The sequence below is a fragment of the Henckelia pumila genome, unplaced genomic scaffold (assembly GCF_033568475.1).
Source record: "Henckelia pumila isolate YLH828 unplaced genomic scaffold, ASM3356847v2 CTG_461:::fragment_3, whole genome shotgun sequence".
Classification (NCBI taxonomy): Eukaryota; Viridiplantae; Streptophyta; class Magnoliopsida; order Lamiales; family Gesneriaceae; genus Henckelia; species Henckelia pumila.
The window spans coordinates 5,781,377-5,800,258 of record NW_027331831.1 but is presented as its reverse complement, the minus strand read 5'-3'; the positions used below and the strand labels follow the sequence as shown (position 1 = coordinate 5,800,258).

The 18,882-nt window shown below is 35.5% G+C and overlaps 3 protein-coding genes across 3 annotated transcripts; 1 reads left to right on the top strand and 2 right to left on the bottom strand.

The window, feature by feature from the left end:
- Window positions 1-659: 659 nt before the first annotated feature.
- Window positions 660-3,806, top strand: LOC140871686 (adenine nucleotide transporter BT1, chloroplastic/mitochondrial). The gene is made up of 4 exons (XM_073274322.1): window positions 660-803; window positions 884-1,559; window positions 2,734-2,895; window positions 2,971-3,806. Exons 2-4 carry the CDS (start codon window positions 1,035-1,037, stop codon window positions 3,442-3,444), a joined length of 1,161 nt encoding a protein of 386 aa, XP_073130423.1. The 5' UTR covers window positions 660-803; window positions 884-1,034; the 3' UTR covers window positions 3,445-3,806.
- A 239-nt stretch (window positions 3,807-4,045) lies between these two features.
- Window positions 4,046-10,189, bottom strand: LOC140871646 (cellulose synthase A catalytic subunit 1 [UDP-forming]). Its single transcript, XM_073274254.1, has 14 exons — window positions 9,979-10,189; window positions 9,368-9,563; window positions 9,098-9,279; window positions 8,857-8,974; window positions 8,581-8,767; window positions 8,083-8,349; window positions 7,633-7,978; window positions 6,958-7,095; window positions 6,743-6,868; window positions 6,258-6,470; window positions 5,897-6,161; window positions 5,399-5,595; window positions 4,926-5,276; window positions 4,046-4,857 (listed from the first exon to the last, which is right to left on the bottom strand). Exons 1-14 carry the CDS (start codon window positions 10,057-10,059, stop codon window positions 4,270-4,272), a joined length of 3,255 nt encoding a protein of 1,084 aa, XP_073130355.1. The 5' UTR covers window positions 10,060-10,189; the 3' UTR covers window positions 4,046-4,269.
- A 3,770-nt stretch (window positions 10,190-13,959) lies between these two features.
- Window positions 13,960-16,943, bottom strand: LOC140872100 (transcription factor HY5). The gene is made up of 4 exons (XM_073274844.1): window positions 16,622-16,943; window positions 16,026-16,191; window positions 15,698-15,854; window positions 13,960-14,221 (listed from the first exon to the last, which is right to left on the bottom strand). Exons 1-4 carry the CDS (start codon window positions 16,719-16,721, stop codon window positions 14,174-14,176), a joined length of 471 nt encoding a protein of 156 aa, XP_073130945.1. The 5' UTR covers window positions 16,722-16,943; the 3' UTR covers window positions 13,960-14,173.
- Between the last annotated feature and the right edge of the window lie 1,939 nt (window positions 16,944-18,882).

Sequence of the window (18,882 nt, the reverse complement as noted above, 5' to 3'; positions counted from 1 at the left end):
AAGCTACATATAAATATATGACTTTTAATTGTGAACTTTCTAATATATCATTGTTCATTTAAGTTAGCAATCGATAGAACTTTTTTATGGGTTCATTTGTAATTTATTGTCCATTTTAAATGACTTTGGAATACACATTAACATCAATTTACAACGATTTTTTTTTTTTTTTTGTTTCTACTAAAATTGGTTGTTAAATGGAGTAGCTTTCTTCATTTTTTTGGTTGCTAATGACTATTTAATGTTTTTATCTTTTCTTTTATTTCATTTCTAACCTACATACAAATCCATCGCTTTTATTTGTGATTTTCTATATACTTGTATCTATTTAAAGTATTTTTTAAATTTTTTAATTTCATTGTTTGCCTTTTATAATATGCTCTCCTATGATAAATATGATTATTCTATATGACTCAAAATGAATCTCTAAACAAAATTTTTATATGGCTGACAAAGTTGAAGGAAACAATATTCCAATCTTCTACGGATATTATATGTCCACTTAATTTTTATTTTTATTTTTGAAATATATATGTCCACTTAATTAGTAGGAAATAAATCACCAAAATATTAAAAATAAGAAAAAAAATAAAAAGAAAAAAAGAAAACGGTGTCTTCTTTTGCGGGTGCTTGTATTTTCTGGCATCAGCTCGTTGCTTTGTTTCCATTCCATTCTGGGGTCGGAAAAGGGTTAGTTGTCTCCCCTTCTCCTTCTCCTCCTCCCCCATTGATTTCTCCGCCTCCAAATCCTCAGCCCTTTTCTTTTTTTTACAGATAAATCTTTCATGAAATGATTTGGGGAAGTATGTTTCTTAGTTCTTATTGCGTAATTTATTCCGAGAAAGTTGGTTTTTATCTTATATCGTATCTTTTGTTGATTTAGCTTTCCCGTAGAGTCTGGAAACTTGAAATATTTTAAATTTGAGGATTTTGATTCTAAAACGGCAATCCTCCCTGAAGTTGGGGAAAAAATTTGGAAAAGGCGTCCACGAACTGTTGCAGAAGGCAGTGGGGCGTCTTTTGGGAGGCGTTGGATGATGGGTAGGATAGAAAAAATGCAAGCTTTGGAGGTAAGGAAAAATGGGTGTCTGTTTAATTCTGATTTGGGTCTCCAGTGGAATCTCCAAGATTGCAACTTTTACCCTGGTGGCGGTCTCTTTGCTTCTGTGGGGCAAATGGGAAACAACGAAAACGGGGGTTTCAAATTACCGTATGCAGATTTATTTGTGAAGTATGTTTCGTTGCCCGAGGGGTTTAAGATCTTAGGTGTGCAGGAGGAGGAAAAGGGGGTGACGAACAAGAAGAAAAATGGAGTTGGGCTCAGACTTAAAATTAAGAATCCCTCGTTGAGAAGATTATTGAGCGGTGGAATGGCTGGGGCGATATCGAGGACTGCGGTGGCTCCACTCGAGACTATTAGGACTCACTTGATGGTGGGCAGTAATGGGCATTCAACTTCTGAGGTGTTTCACAATATTATGGAAGCAGATGGATGGACTGGATTATTTAAGGGTAATTTCGTTAATGTGATTCGAGTTGCACCTAGCAAGGCCATTGAGGTAAAAGTGTGATTTGTTTCGGTTCTCATCTTTCTTTTTCTTAGTAATTTTGTTGGCCAATTTGATATTCTGTGCTAGTTTTATGTTTTGTTTTTCTTTATTCTGTTCTGGCTTGTTTAGTTGTTTCGTATAGATTTCAATGGATTTGTGGTTAGCTGGATACCTTTCCCTTCTATTGCTAGGAACATTTTGTCTATTTTGTCGAGCAAGTAAATGGGTTTGAGACTTCAATATTAGCTCTTTCACTGTCTGCGGCATGAATTTTGATTAGATATAACGTATTTCTGCCTTTTGTTTGCTGATTACCGCATTGTTTGTGTTCTTGTAAATCTGTTTTGAGCTTGAGCACTGAAGGAGCTTCTCGTTATGAATTGTACATTCTGTGTGGCTTTTAGTGCTATAATCTTGTGATGTTTGGCGGTCAAGACTAAGCAGAATACCCGTGCTTGGACTTTTTGGTGTTGTCAAAGACAGCATACCACTTGTATAGAACGGTTAGAAAGAACCTTTGTGGACCATGGCTATTAGCTGATGTTCTTTGTTTAGCATCATGGGACTTTATTTCCTAGGAACTAACTAATGTTAAGATAAGTAAAGCAATATCTTCTGAGGCATGTGCTAGTTTTACCATCCACATTCTACTACTGTGACTGCTACCCTCTCTACCAACTGTCCGTGTTGCATTGCTCATAATTCTACTGTCCTAGACCCAATACTATGTACGAGATTTGCTTTGAGTTATTCTGTATATAAAATGGGTATGATTTGGCAATATACAGATAATTGAAAACTATTGATGTCTGGAAATTCGAGCTTCATTTAGAAGCTTACCCGTTTTCTAATCAAAGTGTAACTGCCCATTTCTACGTCCTTTTCCTCATCCTTTCTTTTTTCTGGTGTGATTGGCACAATTGACCGTCGGTTCTTTTACATTATCATAAATCTTTATGTTAAAAATATAATTCATTTTATGTGCTTCCTCCGTTATTTGCTGTGTAAGAAGCTATAACTAAAACTCCCATCTCCTGCAAAACATTGCTTATTTGACTGGTATATGAGACACTACTCATGAAACGGAGAATATTAAATATTTAGATATGGAAAATACTTGTATTAACAGTTTACTCTTCTACTGTGTTTTTTCCCATTCTTATACCTGCAAATTTTACTACAGTTATTTGTTTATGACACTGTCAACAAGAATTTATCTTCAAGACCTGGAGAACAATTCAAATTGCCTGTTCCCGCTTCATTAGTGGCAGGAGCCTGTGCTGGAGTAAGCTCAACTCTGCTAACTTATCCCCTTGAGTTAGTCAAGACACGATTGACCATTCAGGTAAAAAGAACCAACATTTTCCTTTTCCTGGAAATTTATGTATCAACCCCTTGATAGTCTGTTTCCATACCGCAGAGAGGAGTTTATAATGGTCTGCTTGACGCTTTCGTTAAAATATTGCAAGAGGGTGGGCCTGGAGAGCTCTATAGAGGTCTTGCACCCAGTGTCATCGGAGTGATTCCATATTCTGCCGCCAACTACTGTGCATATGACACGTTACGGAAGGCCTATAGAAAGATTTTCAAACAGGAGAAGATTGGAAACATTGAAACACTGTTGATTGGATCAGTAGCTGGTGCTATATCAAGTAGTGCTACCTTCCCTCTTGAAGTGGTTCGTAAGCACATGCAGGTTGGTGCTGTCAGTGGGAGGCAAGTGTATAGGAATGTACTTCACGCTCTTGCCAGTATACTTGAACGAGAGGGAATTCAAGGTCTATACAAAGGGCTCGGCCCGAGCTGCTTGAAGTTGGTGCCTGCAGCTGGGATATCTTTCATGTGTTATGAAGCGTGCAAGAGAATTTTGGTAGAAAAAGAAGAGGACGCGTAGGAAGAGCTCTGATACAAATAACCAAAGCTAGAAGCCGGATGCAGTTTTTTTTCGAGGTCGGCTTGGTGAATGTTGTCATTTTCCTGATACCTAGAAGAACCAAAATTTTGAGACTCAGACCTGGATGTTATTTGGTCGTGACCTTTCCCTTTTTTTGAGGTCCATACTTAACCCACTCACGTTTTCTCGCCTTTGGATTGCTACTGCATCTTTTGTTTTTTTGTTACTTCCAAGTCTGATTATAGAGACAATTGTTCCTGCATTTTAATTGTAATCTCAGATTTGGTGATGGCTAATGTTTCATCATTTGGTACACATTTCTTTTGCACCAAAAATTTTTATATCCTGGTGGTTTCTTTTTCCCTTCAGTCCATTTCACAGATCAGTTAATGCCAAGAAGGGAATGCTGCTGTGGACACTGGTTCATCAAATCAAGTAATAAAGTTGAATCATTATTTTCTCTGAAAAATGCCAAAATCAAACATGTTTTGGGTGATAAATAACCAAATTACTCGGCCGAAATAATAAATAAACAAGTTTGTAAGAACCTCTGTACTGGGAAAAAGGGCCGCAAGAACACAAGTGGTCACTACACAGCGTATACAAAATGTATGATGTATTCTAAATCACATGGGCTTCAGTGTTTGATGAATAAATATATCCATCACCTCGTTTAGACACTACATATGAAATGGCACAACATAATTTAAAGAGGTTCCCAACATGACCTTTTTTCCCCTTACTTTCCTGTCTATACACACGAAATACAGGTATCTGGTGTCACATGGAGTTGATCTTATAAGATGGCATTCAAAAGAACTCTTTTCAACAGTTGATACCACACTGACCTTGTGCAGCTTTCTTTGTAGCCTCAGATGTGAAGGGGTCGATTCGCACCCAAAGCAGAGAGAAAATTGATGCAAGTAGAATAGACCAAACGATGACGATTGTAGGCGTGCGGTTTTGCCGGCCTAACAAACCCTTCAGGAAAGGATACAAGTGGACAATGACCCAGATAGCAAAGAATAATTTCCCGAAAAGGGGACCCCATGACTGATATCCACTGTTGATAGCATATGATACACCAGCCACAATTCCGACCAAATTTACAATAAGGACAGTGGTGGGAGGTATAAGGAGGGATGTCCATTTGAACACATAAAGCTCGGAAAAGTCTCCATCTTCATCAGATGCTTTTGAAGTGACGGTGAAATTGGTATCAATTCCTGCGAGGACTTTTAAGAGACCTTGAAAGACAGCAAAGAGATGGGCTGATGTTCCACCAATGACCCAAAATTGCTCGTTCCTCCACCAGTCCTCAACAGTAACACCACCCCACCTCATTTCAAGTATGCCAGTAGCAAAAATGGAGACGAAGAGAAGAATGAACCACATGCTGGCAAAATTGCTTATCTGCACAAGAGTGGTATTAGAATCACATAACTCAGGAAGGAAATCACAAAAATTGTATTGTATCTCACCTCTGGAATGATAAATTTGTTAGTAAGAAGACAAATAGCAGGAAGAATGCAATAGGCAATCAATGGAATAGAGGTGAGCGGATAAACAATGGTGTTAATATAAGCCAGTCTCTCCAATAGCTGCAATTTCCCAGTGTAGCCATACCATATGGGACAATGCCTACTCAGAAGAATTTCAATGGATCCGAGAGCCCACCTAAGGACCTGGTTCAAACGATCAGACAGATTGATGGGAGCAGACCCCTTGAATGCTGGACGAGGAGGCATACAATAAATTGAGATCCATCCTCGAGCATGCATTTTGAACCCAGTCAAAATATCTTCTGTGACAGAACCGTAAATCCACCCAATCTGAAATGATAGGAATAAATTCAACTGAGTTTTTATAACAAAGGCAAATATTATATATAAAGGATAAATCTTTCATGTTAGAAGATACAAAACTCGGATAAATCATTATATATTCACATCACCTCTTTGCCCCATTCTGTTTTATCTTCATAACCACAGCTAATAACATGAATTGCTTCTTTTAAAAGAGTGGCAGGATTTGTTGATGGCGGAATGCCGCCCTGTTCCATAAAGGTTGCAGCGATGAAGACAGGAGATTGGCCAAATCGTTTCTCCAAGCTCTTCTGAGACATAAGAAGCGACTTCTCATCATCATATCCTGTACAAGATAAGGAATGCTTAGCCACTGCCTTTAAGAGAATCACTGATACAAATATACCTTTAGGAGTGAACACAAGAATAACAAGACAGTTCAAAACCTGCATTTTTTTTTACTAAAGAGTTCAATGAAAGGTTTGTTTTTTTCCCTGTAATCGTTTTCCAGAATTGATCCAAATTGACCGTACTAACTACAGGGTAAATTCTGTGCGGGGGACCAAATAATCCAATTCTCAGGGAACAGTACTTGACTTAAATATGCATTATGGTAAACAAAACTATCAAACTATGTAAGCAAATACCTTCCACACCATCTTCCATGTCTTCCACATTAAAGATAGGAATGGTGGATTCAGTTCTTTTTATAGCTCGATTCTTATCAATGTACTTTTTATTGGCCCTCCTCCCCTTCTTCCTTGAGCCACAACAGCTTCTAACAATAATGTTTGGTTGCAGGTCTTCTTCTGTAAGGACTGGATCGTATCCATACAGAGCTTGCCGATTAAAGCAACATCCAGTTCCCACATAAACAGGGCCTTGAAGGCCATCTAACCCTTTCAAGTTGATCTGCAGTTGGAAAACATATCAATATTAAAAATGCAAGGACAAGAGAGATATTCGGATCTCAAAATTTAAGTAGTAACAAAGTCAAGTGAAACCTACATCAAAAAAGACAATATTGCGGTTAGCATATCTATCGTGCAAATCGATGCCATCAAAACGCTGAGGAAACTGCACATAGCAAGTCTTCTTTCCATAAGCGGGATCCATCATAAAACACATGGCTTCTTTAAGAGCTTTACTGTTGTTGAAGTAGTGATCACAATCGACATTCAAAAGATATGCTCCATTCGTGAGGACAGCAGAGACGCGGATCTGAAACACAATAAACATTATCATTAGAAATTCAGTAACCACTTGACATTACCAAAAAAAAAAAAAAGAGAAAGAAGGTGATTAAAAAATGGACGATTTTAGGCTTTCATTCGTCACAAACCTCACATATAGGCTTAAATACACGTCCTACAGCACACAGATAAATTCGAAACCTAATTACATGTCACCAAAAGAGCGGGTGCTAGTGGGATTGTGATGTAACTGAAGTCGGGCTCACCCATAATGTGCCCCCAATAAAATAAATCACCTACCAAAGCATTCATAGCTCCAGCTTTCTTGTGATGTTGAAATCCTGGGCGCTTCTCACGAGAAACATAAACCAACCGAGGAAGCTCATTTCCATCAGTATCAAGACCCCCACTATGTCCCAGAAAGACCTGTTAATTAAAAAAGAGATGAGAATTAGAACATTGTAAATAGTAAAGGCATAGCCTGAATGCAAAAACACATCGAAGTAAGAAAATACCTGGATCATTCCCGGATGATCCCGGGTGTTATTCCCAGGCCAAGAAGTTCCATCTTGCATTGTCCATCCTTCTTCAGGCATTTTTTGAGCCTTGGCAACAAGAGCATTGGTGCGTACCTTGAATTCTTCATACTCCCTCTGCAGAAAAATAATGTCAATACGGTTATGCTACATTTCTCTTTTGTTTCTTGTCTCATCACATAAGATTAACAAGAGTTGTCTTTGGTACCATAATGACAGTTATACTTGCATGTTCTGATTGTAGAGTATTTTTGTTGATGATGGTTATCAATATGCATTTTGATTGCAATACATTTTTGTCAAATTCAATCCACGTGTTACCACTGAATTGTTTGGTTTCAGAACATTTTTACCAGTGCATGTATATAGAATTAATACTTCCGGCAGACACTTCAACGATAAGTTCAGCCCACTTCTCCTCTGGTACAAGTCTAGCTTGAGACACTTGTATTGAATCGTATAAAGTTACTGTTTTAAATTAATTTCATGAAGCTAACTTTTAGACCCGTTGTCTTGCTAATTCTCAAAATGCATGATGGAAAATTAAGACGATCAAAATAAGATAACGCAGATGCAACGTAGAAAGGATAAGGAGGTAAAGTAAATAAATAAAAGTCTAAAAGAATGTGATTATTGATCATATTTAACATTCACCTTCATTGCTCTTCGCTCTTTCACAAAAGAAGGCTGGATCTTGTCCTTCAGGTAATCAATCTTCTGAGCAAAATAAAATTCAGGGGCCCTGGGTTCAATGTTGTGCTTCTTGCAGAAAGGTACCCATTTTCTGGCAAATTCCGCAGTTTCGGAGAGTGCTTCAAAGGTCAGCATAGACGCACCATCATCAGAAACATAACAAGAGACTTTGTCGACAGGGTAATCCACAGAAAGGATGGACAGCACAGTGTTGGCAGTAATGAGTGGAGGCTCCTTCATGGGATCCACTGTACTCACAAATATATCAATAGGTGCTAACTGGGAGGGCTCACCCTCTCTATCATATCTGCAAACATATAAAACATATTAAGGGGAAAGTTTAAACCCAATGAATCATTTCATCTCAGAAATGAAGGACCAAACTGTGGGAATTAAAGAAAATTCACCAACCTCACTGCAAGTCTTTCAAGAAACGTCTCACGGTTAATGGGATACCATTTTGGAAACTGGTCGAGAAGCCATGAAAAAGCAAACCAAACCTCACAGATGACTGATGTCAACCACAAAGGATAAGCATCCTTCACTGGATGAGTACAACGGTATTGCAAGAAAAAGCCCAAGATGATCAATCGAAGTACGATTACGACTCGATAAGGAGTGAGATGAGAAGAAGAAATAGGCACGATACGGCTCATAGGTTGGCGAGCATCATCAGCCCTGTCATCAATACAAACTATCAGTGGTCCCTATGATAAGGTAGAGAGAGCTCTAACATAAACAAGTTTCATAAAAGTAACAACATGACCTAAATTATACAGAGCTGCAATTTACTTATGTTAATGATACTCATAATTATTATTTCTAAAGATTAATGAGTGAGCTATCAGTCATTGACATTTATTGTCAAAGTATGATTAAAACAAAAACAAAAAAAAGGAAGATGCTCACATTTGTAGTTCTTCTCCATTTGACCCAGTGCCTTCAATATCTCCTTTCCCTTCACTGTATCGGTTGGCCATTTGCCCCATATTTTTGTCCTGCTTTAGTTTCCAACCTTCCACTCTCTCCTTCCAGTCAACATTCCCAAGTCCATAAGAATTCAGGTCTTTTGAAGGGTCGACAATCCTCACAGGAACTACAAAAATTGATGACATTATCAGTGCTCAGAGAAAACTCGTCCGATGAAAGAATGATAAATTAAAACAAATCTTGATAGGTCCATACCTGGTTGCTGGGGGTCAACATAAGGAAGGGAGTGAACACGGTCTCCAGGGCCCAAAGGTCCAGATGTACTTCTTACAGATTGAGTGTCAAGCATAGACGGGGGAATCTCACCGGAGACCTGTCAATCATGATAAATAAAATTTGATAAATACGAAGATGGTTGTGTTGCATCTAGTAGGCAAACTGAGAAACCACCATAATCGAGAAATCTAGCAAACAAAGTACTGTCCAATTAACTTACTGGCTGTCCATTGGTAAGAAGACGAATTGGTTGATGAGCCTCACGCCTGGAAGATGCAGATAAATCGGCATCATCTCCCTGCCACTGAGATCTAGCCTTGTTCTTTCCTTGAGAGTAAAGAAATTCGTTTTCCAAATCATCTTCATCCTCGTCGTCATCATCACCGTCAACTCGTGGACTCCCTGAAAGATGCAAAACCACTATATCAACTAAGGTTCAAAATATAATATAAGTAGCCCAAACGCCAAGGAATCTACGAAGCGCACTAACCTTTGTGTCTCTTGTACCTAGTCTTGCACTGGGGGCACGACTGGTTTCCATCTTTTCGTTCATATTCATAACAAGCTCTGCAAACAGGAAATCCGCATTCATTGCAAGCAACAAATACATCGCCATTGGCACTCACTCCAACAGTGTCTCCACAAATCTGGCATATCTGGCCGTTCATATTCTTCAGGGGCTTTGCCTGCACATTGCACGATTACTACAGTGATCAATAACAGAATTTAAGAGAGCCAAGCAAGGGATGGCCAGATCAAACACAGAGCTCGCAATTTCATTTGAGCCCATCACTCAAATAAACTCAACACCACCAATTTTAGTATAATTAGTCAAAAGGGGAACACTACACTGGAATCAGTCAATGGATCTTCCAAATCAGCAAGAAGAATTTCACATCAAACTTATCAATAAATCCACTACACATTCAGCTGATCACCAGCAATCTCAAAGAAAATCACAATTAACAACCCAATGACAAGATCCAAGTCCCAATTCAACATTCCCCACCTCAGATCCACCACCAAGAACACTAATCAAGAACAGAGGAGGTCAAAAGAGAAAGAAAAAAAAATCCAAATGCATGTTGAAAAAGATCATACCCCACTGTCAGAATCATGGCGAATTCTAACAAGCTCGTTCCTCTTGTGAGATCCAGCCACCATCCCAGCATTTGCCTCCATGATTTTCTTCAGTATAATCACAAATTAGTTGAAAAACCAACAGAAATCCGCGCTGAAAAGTGAAAATGAGAGAAAGATTCTTAGGCTGAATCAATCGGCCATCTCTCACTCTCTATCTCTCTACTTCTCCTCCTTTGCTTAAATGCTCTCTATTTTCTCGTCTAATATATTAACGTAAGGTTTTTTTTACCACCTCAACCGGTAGACGGTGATATTCTGTCGGCTACACATATAATATAAGCTCTAAATAAAATACATTTTTTTAGCTAAAAATTAAATTGTTTAAAATCATTTTTTAGGTCCAATCTTTAGATTTGTCATTTTGTTGTGGTTAGGACAGCCTTTTCAAACTATAAGAAATTTAAATGTTATTCATGATTGCTTTTAAACGTTGAATAATTATTAATGTGTGGGACTTGTCTATTCTTTTTTAACGATAAATTATTTATGTAAAATATACAGTTGTATATTACTTTTAAATTACAAAACAATCTCAAATACATTTTATTTGAGATAAAGTTAGAATTTTAAAAGAGACCGTGTATGTAACATTTATTGTACATATATCATTTCTCGATTTTAACAAATTGAAGTTAAATTATAACTAATCATTTTTCCACCTAGGGCAATAGTTACGTTAAGAGCTTATTTGAGTAAATTCATCTTAAATATTTCATATTTTCTTTTATAGAAGTTTTAACCATTTATAAAATGTAATCCCTTATTCTAAAATTAAGTCATTCAAGTTTTTGAATAGAATAATTTATGAAAAACACAAGAACAAAGATTAAGAAATCGAATTTAAAAAACAAACAAACATAGTTATATAATTGTTATATATCATATAAGTGAGGCAAAATACAGTATGGATGAACATATCAGATATATACATTGATGTCAACTTTTAAAACTAAATCCTCACATTCCGAAAAGATTTCATATTATGTTTAGGACAATACTTCCATGATTGTGTCTAAATATAGACATTTATCATCATGCATGAGGTTCACTGGAAAAATGAGTATCTCGCATGTATAAAATATATGTGTCGTTCTTGTATATACTCTGAATATAAAATATAGTATCTCAAATCCATTGGATTTAAGTAAAAATAAATAAATAATAATTAATTAAAGGGGACTTTTCACAAGTCAATTTCATTGTAATTTGTTGGTTTTAGGGTGGAAGAAGGTTGTAAGTTGTACATCATATATTCCAACCCATAGAGTGGCTGTGGACAGACTGTACTTTGGCTGCAACCGCCTGTTGCCGGTCACACTCCCTACACAAAGCTTACCAACTGAGCTGTCGGCGGACTCTATTTCTTCGTCATATTACTAAAATGCCCCTGCTTTTCACATTTATCGCTCTACAATATATATAAAACTACTTCAAAATTCTCTCAAAAAAAAAAAAAACTTCAAAATTATACATTAAATTCCCTTTATCCAACAAGAAAAAAATTTATACCATCTCTCTTACTAAAAAACTAATTCGTGTAATGATAAAAAAATAATTTAAAATATTAAATATCCTTTTGAAAAAAAAAATTTTTTGTTTAAAATAAAAATTAATTTTCAGTATATAGTATGTATAGAAGGAGAGTAGAGAGTCAATCTCCTCCTATTTTTGGTTAGGAAGTCACACTCAATGTAGAACCATTTTTTAATAACATTAATAATTGTCATTTTGCATTATTTAGTCTTAAATGTATGATTATGAGAGCTGTCGGTGTTTGGTTGTTCAAAAATATATTTTATTTTCTCATTATACATATATTATTTTGTTACAACTCTACGTGAGTCAAGTTTTATTATATTAATTTTATATTTTATCTGTTGTATAGTCTCATTCTTTTGATTTTGGCATTTTAGGTGATGATAAAAATTTTTTTAAAAAAATAGTTTGCAGTCTATGATTACATAAATTGAACACGGATCTTTTACGGTGTTGTGCACTGCATAATTGTTAGATCAATGAACGATTAAGTGGTCTCTACATAAGATCCAATGGTCTGTTGTAAAGTACTCATATAATAACTATAATCTAAAAAATCTCACACACATGATACGTTATCTGATTATAAACATTGATATTTTTTCGGAATTAATTTCATCTTCAATGGACATAACCTTCACTTAACAACAGGGTCGGACCTTCCATAAGGCCAAAGAGGCCTCCGTCTCGGGGCCCGACGATGGAAGTGGCCCAATTTTATTTTAAAAATTATATATATATATATATATATATATATATGTATGTGTGTGTGTGCGCGCTAATTTGGTATTCACTGAATTTTTTAAAAAAACAAATAACCAATGTTAAATAAAAATAATACCAAATTTAATATTTTTTATATAATGGATGAAGAATAATTTTCTTCTCAAATTTAGTTTGAATAATTTAAACAATATCAATAAATTTTTGAGTTTTTTTTCAAAAAAAAAAAATGGAGAAACTAATAGATAAACCTTAAGATTAAAGAAGTCTTGTATGAAGCTTCAACTATTTTTTAGTAACAATAAACGTTCATACATTAATAGTGAGGAGTTATATTTGGAGTTAATTGTCGTAAGATGCTAAAACAAATGTAAAAGAGTAATATATGCTATTATATATGACAAAAATGAATGATTGAATTTTAAATACTAATATTGGCCATAAATTTTTTTTAACCATATTAGGAAGAATTATATCAGCAAAAAAAAGTTTTCTCAAGTTGAAATAATTAAGAATTATCTTTGATATAAAAATGTTATAGGGTATACTAAAAAGGACTGATTATGTTGTATATTGACAGATAAATGGTTTGACAATTAGATTACACAAATTTAAAAATTATTAGCGCATCTAAAACATCTATATGAGTAGTATTTATGTCATTGTTTCAAATATTTGTGGACATATTATTGATGTAATATATTGTTTATGTGTATTTATATACTATTTATTATATTTGTTATCCGTGAACCGAACTTTACCGTTATTATAATAAGAGGACCCATATTTTATCTTTTGCCTCAAGCTTCCAAACTCAGGTACGACTCTGCTTAACAATTTACTAAAAGTATATGATTAATGATTTTATACTAAGAGATTGTTTGCAATCATTAAAAAAATCATCAAATTTTGACTTAAAAAAACAATCTTATGTGTTCTTTAAACTCAAATTATGTGTTAACTTATGCTTAATTTAATTAAAATTCAAAAATTAGTCATATGATGATTATGATTCTCCAAAAGTGATTCTAATAAAAAAAATCAAAACTAAAATCATTGTAATCACTTATTTATCAAACACTACCTAACTTGATTTTTAGTTTTTCACTTTTGTTTCCGAACACTATCAACATTTGATTCTTTTTCGTTTTCTTATAATTTATAAATTTAATCATTTCTACAAAAGCATATTTTTTTACTAACACTCTTTCAATATTTCTGAAAGATACAAACCGAGATGAAATAAGTAGATGATTATTAGTTCCAGATAATTATTGATTTCTTAATCAACTAAACTCATAAAAAAATATTACGTTTTATGACAGATATGAGTCAAGTAACTCATATCACGTTCGTATAAACATCAATGAAATAATTTAATAGAAGACTTGCTATTACTTGGGCATACCCAACACCCATTAGTCTCATATTTATAGCAATTCAACATGTCTCATATTTATAGCAATTCAATGTTGATGTATAGATTAAAAAAAAGAAAAAAAGAAAAAAAAAAAAAAAGCACAAAACGAGTAAATTCTCTCCATGTGCAAAATGAGTAAAACAACACACGACATGTGCAATTCCATCCTATTAAATTTGATGTTAAATTCCTAAAAGAAAATTTATTTTAATTCCCCTGCAACGCTGAACCCAGATTTAGAAAGTGTCACTAACACAACATTTTCAGATATTTCATGAGAAATATATATAATAAACATTAGAGAAAATTTGGATTACAGCATTACAAGTCAGAAAAAACAAGCAAATTAGGCAAACATTTCCTAAATCATTTCATTTCCTCTTCCATCTCCACACTACATTAAAACCATCATCAAGTGAGAAAGAAAAATTGTAATGGCACTTGATCTCTTTTCTTGAAGATCTGAAGAACAATCTACTTTCTGCCTTCCTGCGAGCCGGCCGCAGTTGTATTCTTAAGTATCTGTAGCAAAAACATTTACGAGCTTCGCGTAAAAATCAAGATCGAAACTTTCCTTGTATTTGTTGTCATTACATGTATGATCAATACAACATATTATAGACATCAATCAACAATACATGGTTACCAATTGTATACAGTCAGACGCTGATATGAGATTGAGACAGCCGGTCCATGGGATTCAAAACCATCATTTCATGATACAAATAAAATCCAGTACCTTGCTTTAGGGATGAATGGGCTCTAAAGATATTTTTTGGGCAAACATATATTTTCTTTGAACTTCCATCGTTGATCACAGAATGCTATCAAGGAAAGCAAATCCTTGAAAGACTAGTGTGTTCATTGTACTGGAGAGGGAATGCTTTCAATGAGGGGAAAAAACTTCAAGAAATATATCCTCTTCCTCAAAGTTCACCAATGGTTGTTGAAGGAGGCCAACTTTGAGGTGTTTTACTCGGAATTGAAGAAAACTTGAAATTGCTACAGTATAGCTTAACTCTCAGATTTGAAAGAGTAGAATGCCATTAATAGTTACACGTGATAGTCTTACAAGAACTCAAAGCGTGGATGTTTGAAGAGAGTACACGTGCAAGTTATCTGGGACAAGGTGATAATCTCCCCATGATTAAATAACTGTATTATCTACATAATCAAGAGACCTACCAACCTAGCTATCAGTTGAAAAACATAGAAAGGTAAAAGCAAATTATAAAGTCCACCACAAATGACATACAAACTTAAATCTCGTCGAGGCCAGCTATAGTTGTCATGATATTTTAGCCATGTAGACAAAAACACATGTAGTATGCAATGATCCACATTTCTACAAAAAATTGTGGGGTGACCATGCAGTTCGAGAAACTCTTAAACCTGTATGATTAATCTATTGTGTATACACTCTCCTTTCGGCTTTTCCTGACCTAGTAAAGGTGTTCTCATTGAGAATCACCACAATGAAAGGAATGATAAGAAAAAGAACCTTCATCGGTTTACTATTAATAATGTGGCTCATGCTCACATTATACGTTTGAAGCAGAGTCTAGAGTGGGCCATCATGGGCCTCAAGGTGTAGGGAATGTTACGATCAAGTAAGGGCTCCACAAGAAATTGTGGAGTGTCCAACGAGTTTGGGAGATCATCCCACCTATAATACTAGTTATTTAGGTTTGGGTACTGTTCTAAAGCTTAAGGTTTAACGTAGCACGCATGAAGTCTTAACACAAAACATTGAATAACTACAAAAAGGAAAAATTACAATCAAGTGAATCCAGAAACATCCCTTATTACTCCATGCAATCATATAAAGCACATGTAAACTGCAAGCAACCTAAATTTCAAAACCATCATGATTCTAGCAGAGAATGAGTAAAAATACTCTTGACTGTAACAAATATCAAGCAGCAACACATACCTTATTTATTACACAATAATAAAATGCAAGAATTTCAGAACACGAGTGCCTATATGAAAATGAACCTGTCTAAGCATTTGGTTCTCATTTTGCAAAGTGGAAAGCCTTTCTTCAAGTTCAGCATTCTTAGTCTCCAACTCTTTCACCCTTCCCTCCAAGTCAATCAAGTGTGCCTTCTTCCTCTCCCTTGCTTGCTGAGCTGATACTCGGTTCCTCAACAACCTAGGAAAATCGAGCAAAAATCACAAAAGGCATTCCTATCCTTACTGACAATCAATGATCACAAATAATTGATGCTAACTCAACGTTGGGTTCAAATATTTAAGTGGGGGATCAGTGATGAAATGACAATATTTGATTGGATAAGATAGGCCTTAATCAGCATTCAACCACCTTTTTAACCTCTTGTTCTCTTTGTCAGCTGGACTTCTTCCTCTCCTTCTTGAACCGCTTGTTGATTGCTGAACCTGTCCGCCAACTGAACCACCGGAAGCCATCAGACCAACTGCCTCGCCACCCATTTCGGGCACTCTTCTTAATTCATCATCGCTCTCCATTCCTTCATCAAGTTCCACAAAATATTTATAGACCGTACAATATGCAAGAATATAAAAGTAAAACATCTCTTTGCAGCGCCAGTTTTTCAAATATGACAATAATCACAGGTTTCAGATTCTCAGAACCAGCATAAGAATTTTGTCTGAATCTGAATCCCTCCTAAAACCAGAAGTACAACATATTTAAGAAACTAAAGAATCTGCACGCATTAGTCAGAAATGGAGGTGATATCTACACAAGATAACAACTTTTCAAGACAATTCAGCTCATGATCTGCAGTCAGCCGATGAAGAAGACACAAACGTACAAAAATCCTTTCCCAAAATAGTAAGAAATATAAAAGACGCAATCTTGACAAGAGGGTCATTCCAAGTAAAGATTTTTAGAACCAGTAAACATGGTATTCTAAAGATTAAACAGGATAAAAAAACCTTCTTTGACTTCAACATTAAGAGCAGAGCTAGACGATCTCTCGCTACTCGAAGGCAAGGAGTTGGCCGCAATAGAACTCGTAGCTTGCTCTTGCATCATCTCCCTTCCCCTCACACTAAGCCAAATAAAAAAGAATGAAATATAGAATGTAGAGAGAGAAACCAAAATGTCGTAGAGAGAGAAAGCTGGAGAATTTAGAGAAATAGATATTTAGTTGTCAGAGCGAAAAGAGCGGGACATTAATGTTTCCAATAAGAGCATATAGGGAAGAAGATGAGAAGGGCCGACGTTACAGTGGCCGTCGGATCGTTTCTCGATCGGACGGATGTGGAGGCGGTAGCGTGGAAGCCTTCTGAGCCATAACGTGTTGGATTAATCAAAGGCGAATCGGTGGGCATCGTGGATGAATTTGAGCCCTTGGATTCATCTGTGATCGGACTGTAAAGACTCGAGTAGAAATTTGGACCATAAAAAGTGCGCTCCTACCTAGTTTGTGTCCAAATTTTAGTACCGCCCGCAACTTTCCATTTTTATTTTTATTTTTTAAGGTTAAATAAATAATAAAATAGGTTAAATAATAATAATTAATTTTTTTTTGGATCAAATGTTTTTTTTATGTAAATCAATATATATTAAAAAAAGGTAATGTTACATGTACACGAAAAGTTACACGTTGGGTTACACGTTACACTTGACATTACATAAATATCCTTGATGTATTTTGGAAAGAATTTTTTCAAATAAAATGGAGGGATAATTTGGTAAATTCATGTGAAGTGTGTAACCCAACGTGTAACCTTCTATGTACATATAGCATTTCCCTTAAAAAAATACGCAATTAACACTTTTACAGTGAAAACATACTTTTCAAGAGTCAAATCAAATATCCCTATTAAAAAGTTGAACTTTTGTGGTTGCATCGAAGTTTTCCGAACATGACAGACACGAGTAAGTTGAACTCAACCTATGCATATGCTCATTACTATTTATTTAATTTTAAATTAAGCACGAAATCTTTTTTTTTTTAGATAAACAACATTAAATTAAAGAGGGACGAACTCCCTAAAAGCAAAGTTTACAAACCAAGAAGGTACACTCTCACAAGTAAATTCGAAACTAGACAAAGAGTTAAGAGCCCTCCTGGGCTAAGTAGTGAGCCACTCCATTAGCACTTCTACGGACGTGCTTGACAAACAAGAAGGCCGAAGATCCCAGACAAGATTGAATCTCTTTCGCCAAGTCGTCATCCACCCCCCCAAGATCTCAATGGGCAAGTAAATTGCAGAAGCTGCCTCCCAAGAATCTGTGCAACCATTCAGCCACAAGGCCAAGGATTGTCGCTTACCAAAGAAGGACAATCAGTATCGAGCAAATGTTGTTCAACACAAATATGTGCCTATTGACTTGTCTGAAATAGATCTATCAGCAGTAGTCTTCGAGGCTAACATGGTTGATCATCCTAGAGAATGGTATATCGACACTGGAGCAACACGACATGTTTGTGCTGACAAGGAGTTATTCTCGAAGTATACTCCTATAAGTGGAAGACAACTCTATATGAGTAACAATGCAACTTCCAACATCGTTGGTTTAGGCAAAGTGGTGATCAAGATGACTTCGGGAAATGAGCTTACTCCCATCGATGTCCTCCATGTTTCGGACATAAGAAAGAATCTTGTATCGGGATCTAGACTGGTCAAGGCCGGATTTAGAATAGTGTTTGAAGCCGACAAAGTTGTAATCATGAAAAATAGACAGTTCCTAGGAAAAGGATATATAGAAAAGGGACTGTTAAAGATGAATGTAATGACTGTACTTCGCGAGTTTGAAAGTAATAAAGTTAATGCTTTGAATTATTTGGTTGAATGTTTTAATTTATAGCATACTAGATTAGGACATGTTAACTTCAATACTTTGAGAAAACTTGGAAAATTAAATCTTATTCCAAGAACTAAGATTGATTCAAACTACAAATGTGAAGTATGTGTTGAAGTTAAATTAACTAAAGTACATTTTCATACAGTGGAAAGAAGTACAATACCTCTAGAACTAATTCACACTGATGTTTGTGATTTAAAGTTTGTACAAACTAGAGGTGGGAAAAAGTACTTTATTACATTCATAGATGATTGCACACGATTCTGTTATGTGTTTCTTTTAAGAAGCAAAGATGAAGCTCTTGAAGCATTTAAGACATATAAGAATAAAGTTGAAAATCAATTAGGCAAACGAATCAAGAAAATTCGTAGTGATAGAGGAG

Excerpts from the sequence above, each read along its gene's own strand:
- LOC140871686 (XM_073274322.1), top strand. The coding sequence starts at position 1,035 with ATGATGGGTAGGATAGAAAAAATGCAAGCTTTGGAGGTAAGGAAAAAT. Across the intron at positions 1,560-2,733 it reads CACCTAGCAAGGCCATTGAG|TTATTTGTTTATGACACTGT; the intron begins GTAAAAGTGTGA and ends ATTTTACTACAG. Across the intron at positions 2,896-2,970 it reads AGACACGATTGACCATTCAG|AGAGGAGTTTATAATGGTCT; the intron begins GTAAAAAGAACC and ends TCCATACCGCAG.
- LOC140872100 (XM_073274844.1), bottom strand. The coding sequence starts at position 16,721 with ATGATGCAAGAGCAAGCTACGAGTTCTATTGCGGCCAACTCCTTGCCT. Across the intron at positions 16,192-16,621 it reads TAATGTTGAAGTCAAAGAAG|GAATGGAGAGCGATGATGAA; the intron begins GTTTTTTTATCC and ends AACTTGATGAAG. Across the intron at positions 15,855-16,025 it reads GAGAACAAGAGGTTAAAAAG|GTTGTTGAGGAACCGAGTAT; the intron begins GTGGTTGAATGC and ends CGATTTTCCTAG.
- LOC140871646 (XM_073274254.1), bottom strand. The coding sequence starts at position 10,059 with ATGGAGGCAAATGCTGGGATGGTGGCTGGATCTCACAAGAGGAACGAG. Across the intron at positions 8,975-9,097 it reads TTCTTACCAATGGACAGCCA|GTCTCCGGTGAGATTCCCCC; the intron begins GTAAGTTAATTG and ends CATGATTGACAG. Across the intron at positions 8,350-8,580 it reads AATGGAGAAGAACTACAAAT|GGCTGATGATGCTCGCCAAC; the intron begins GTGAGCATCTTC and ends TATTGATGACAG.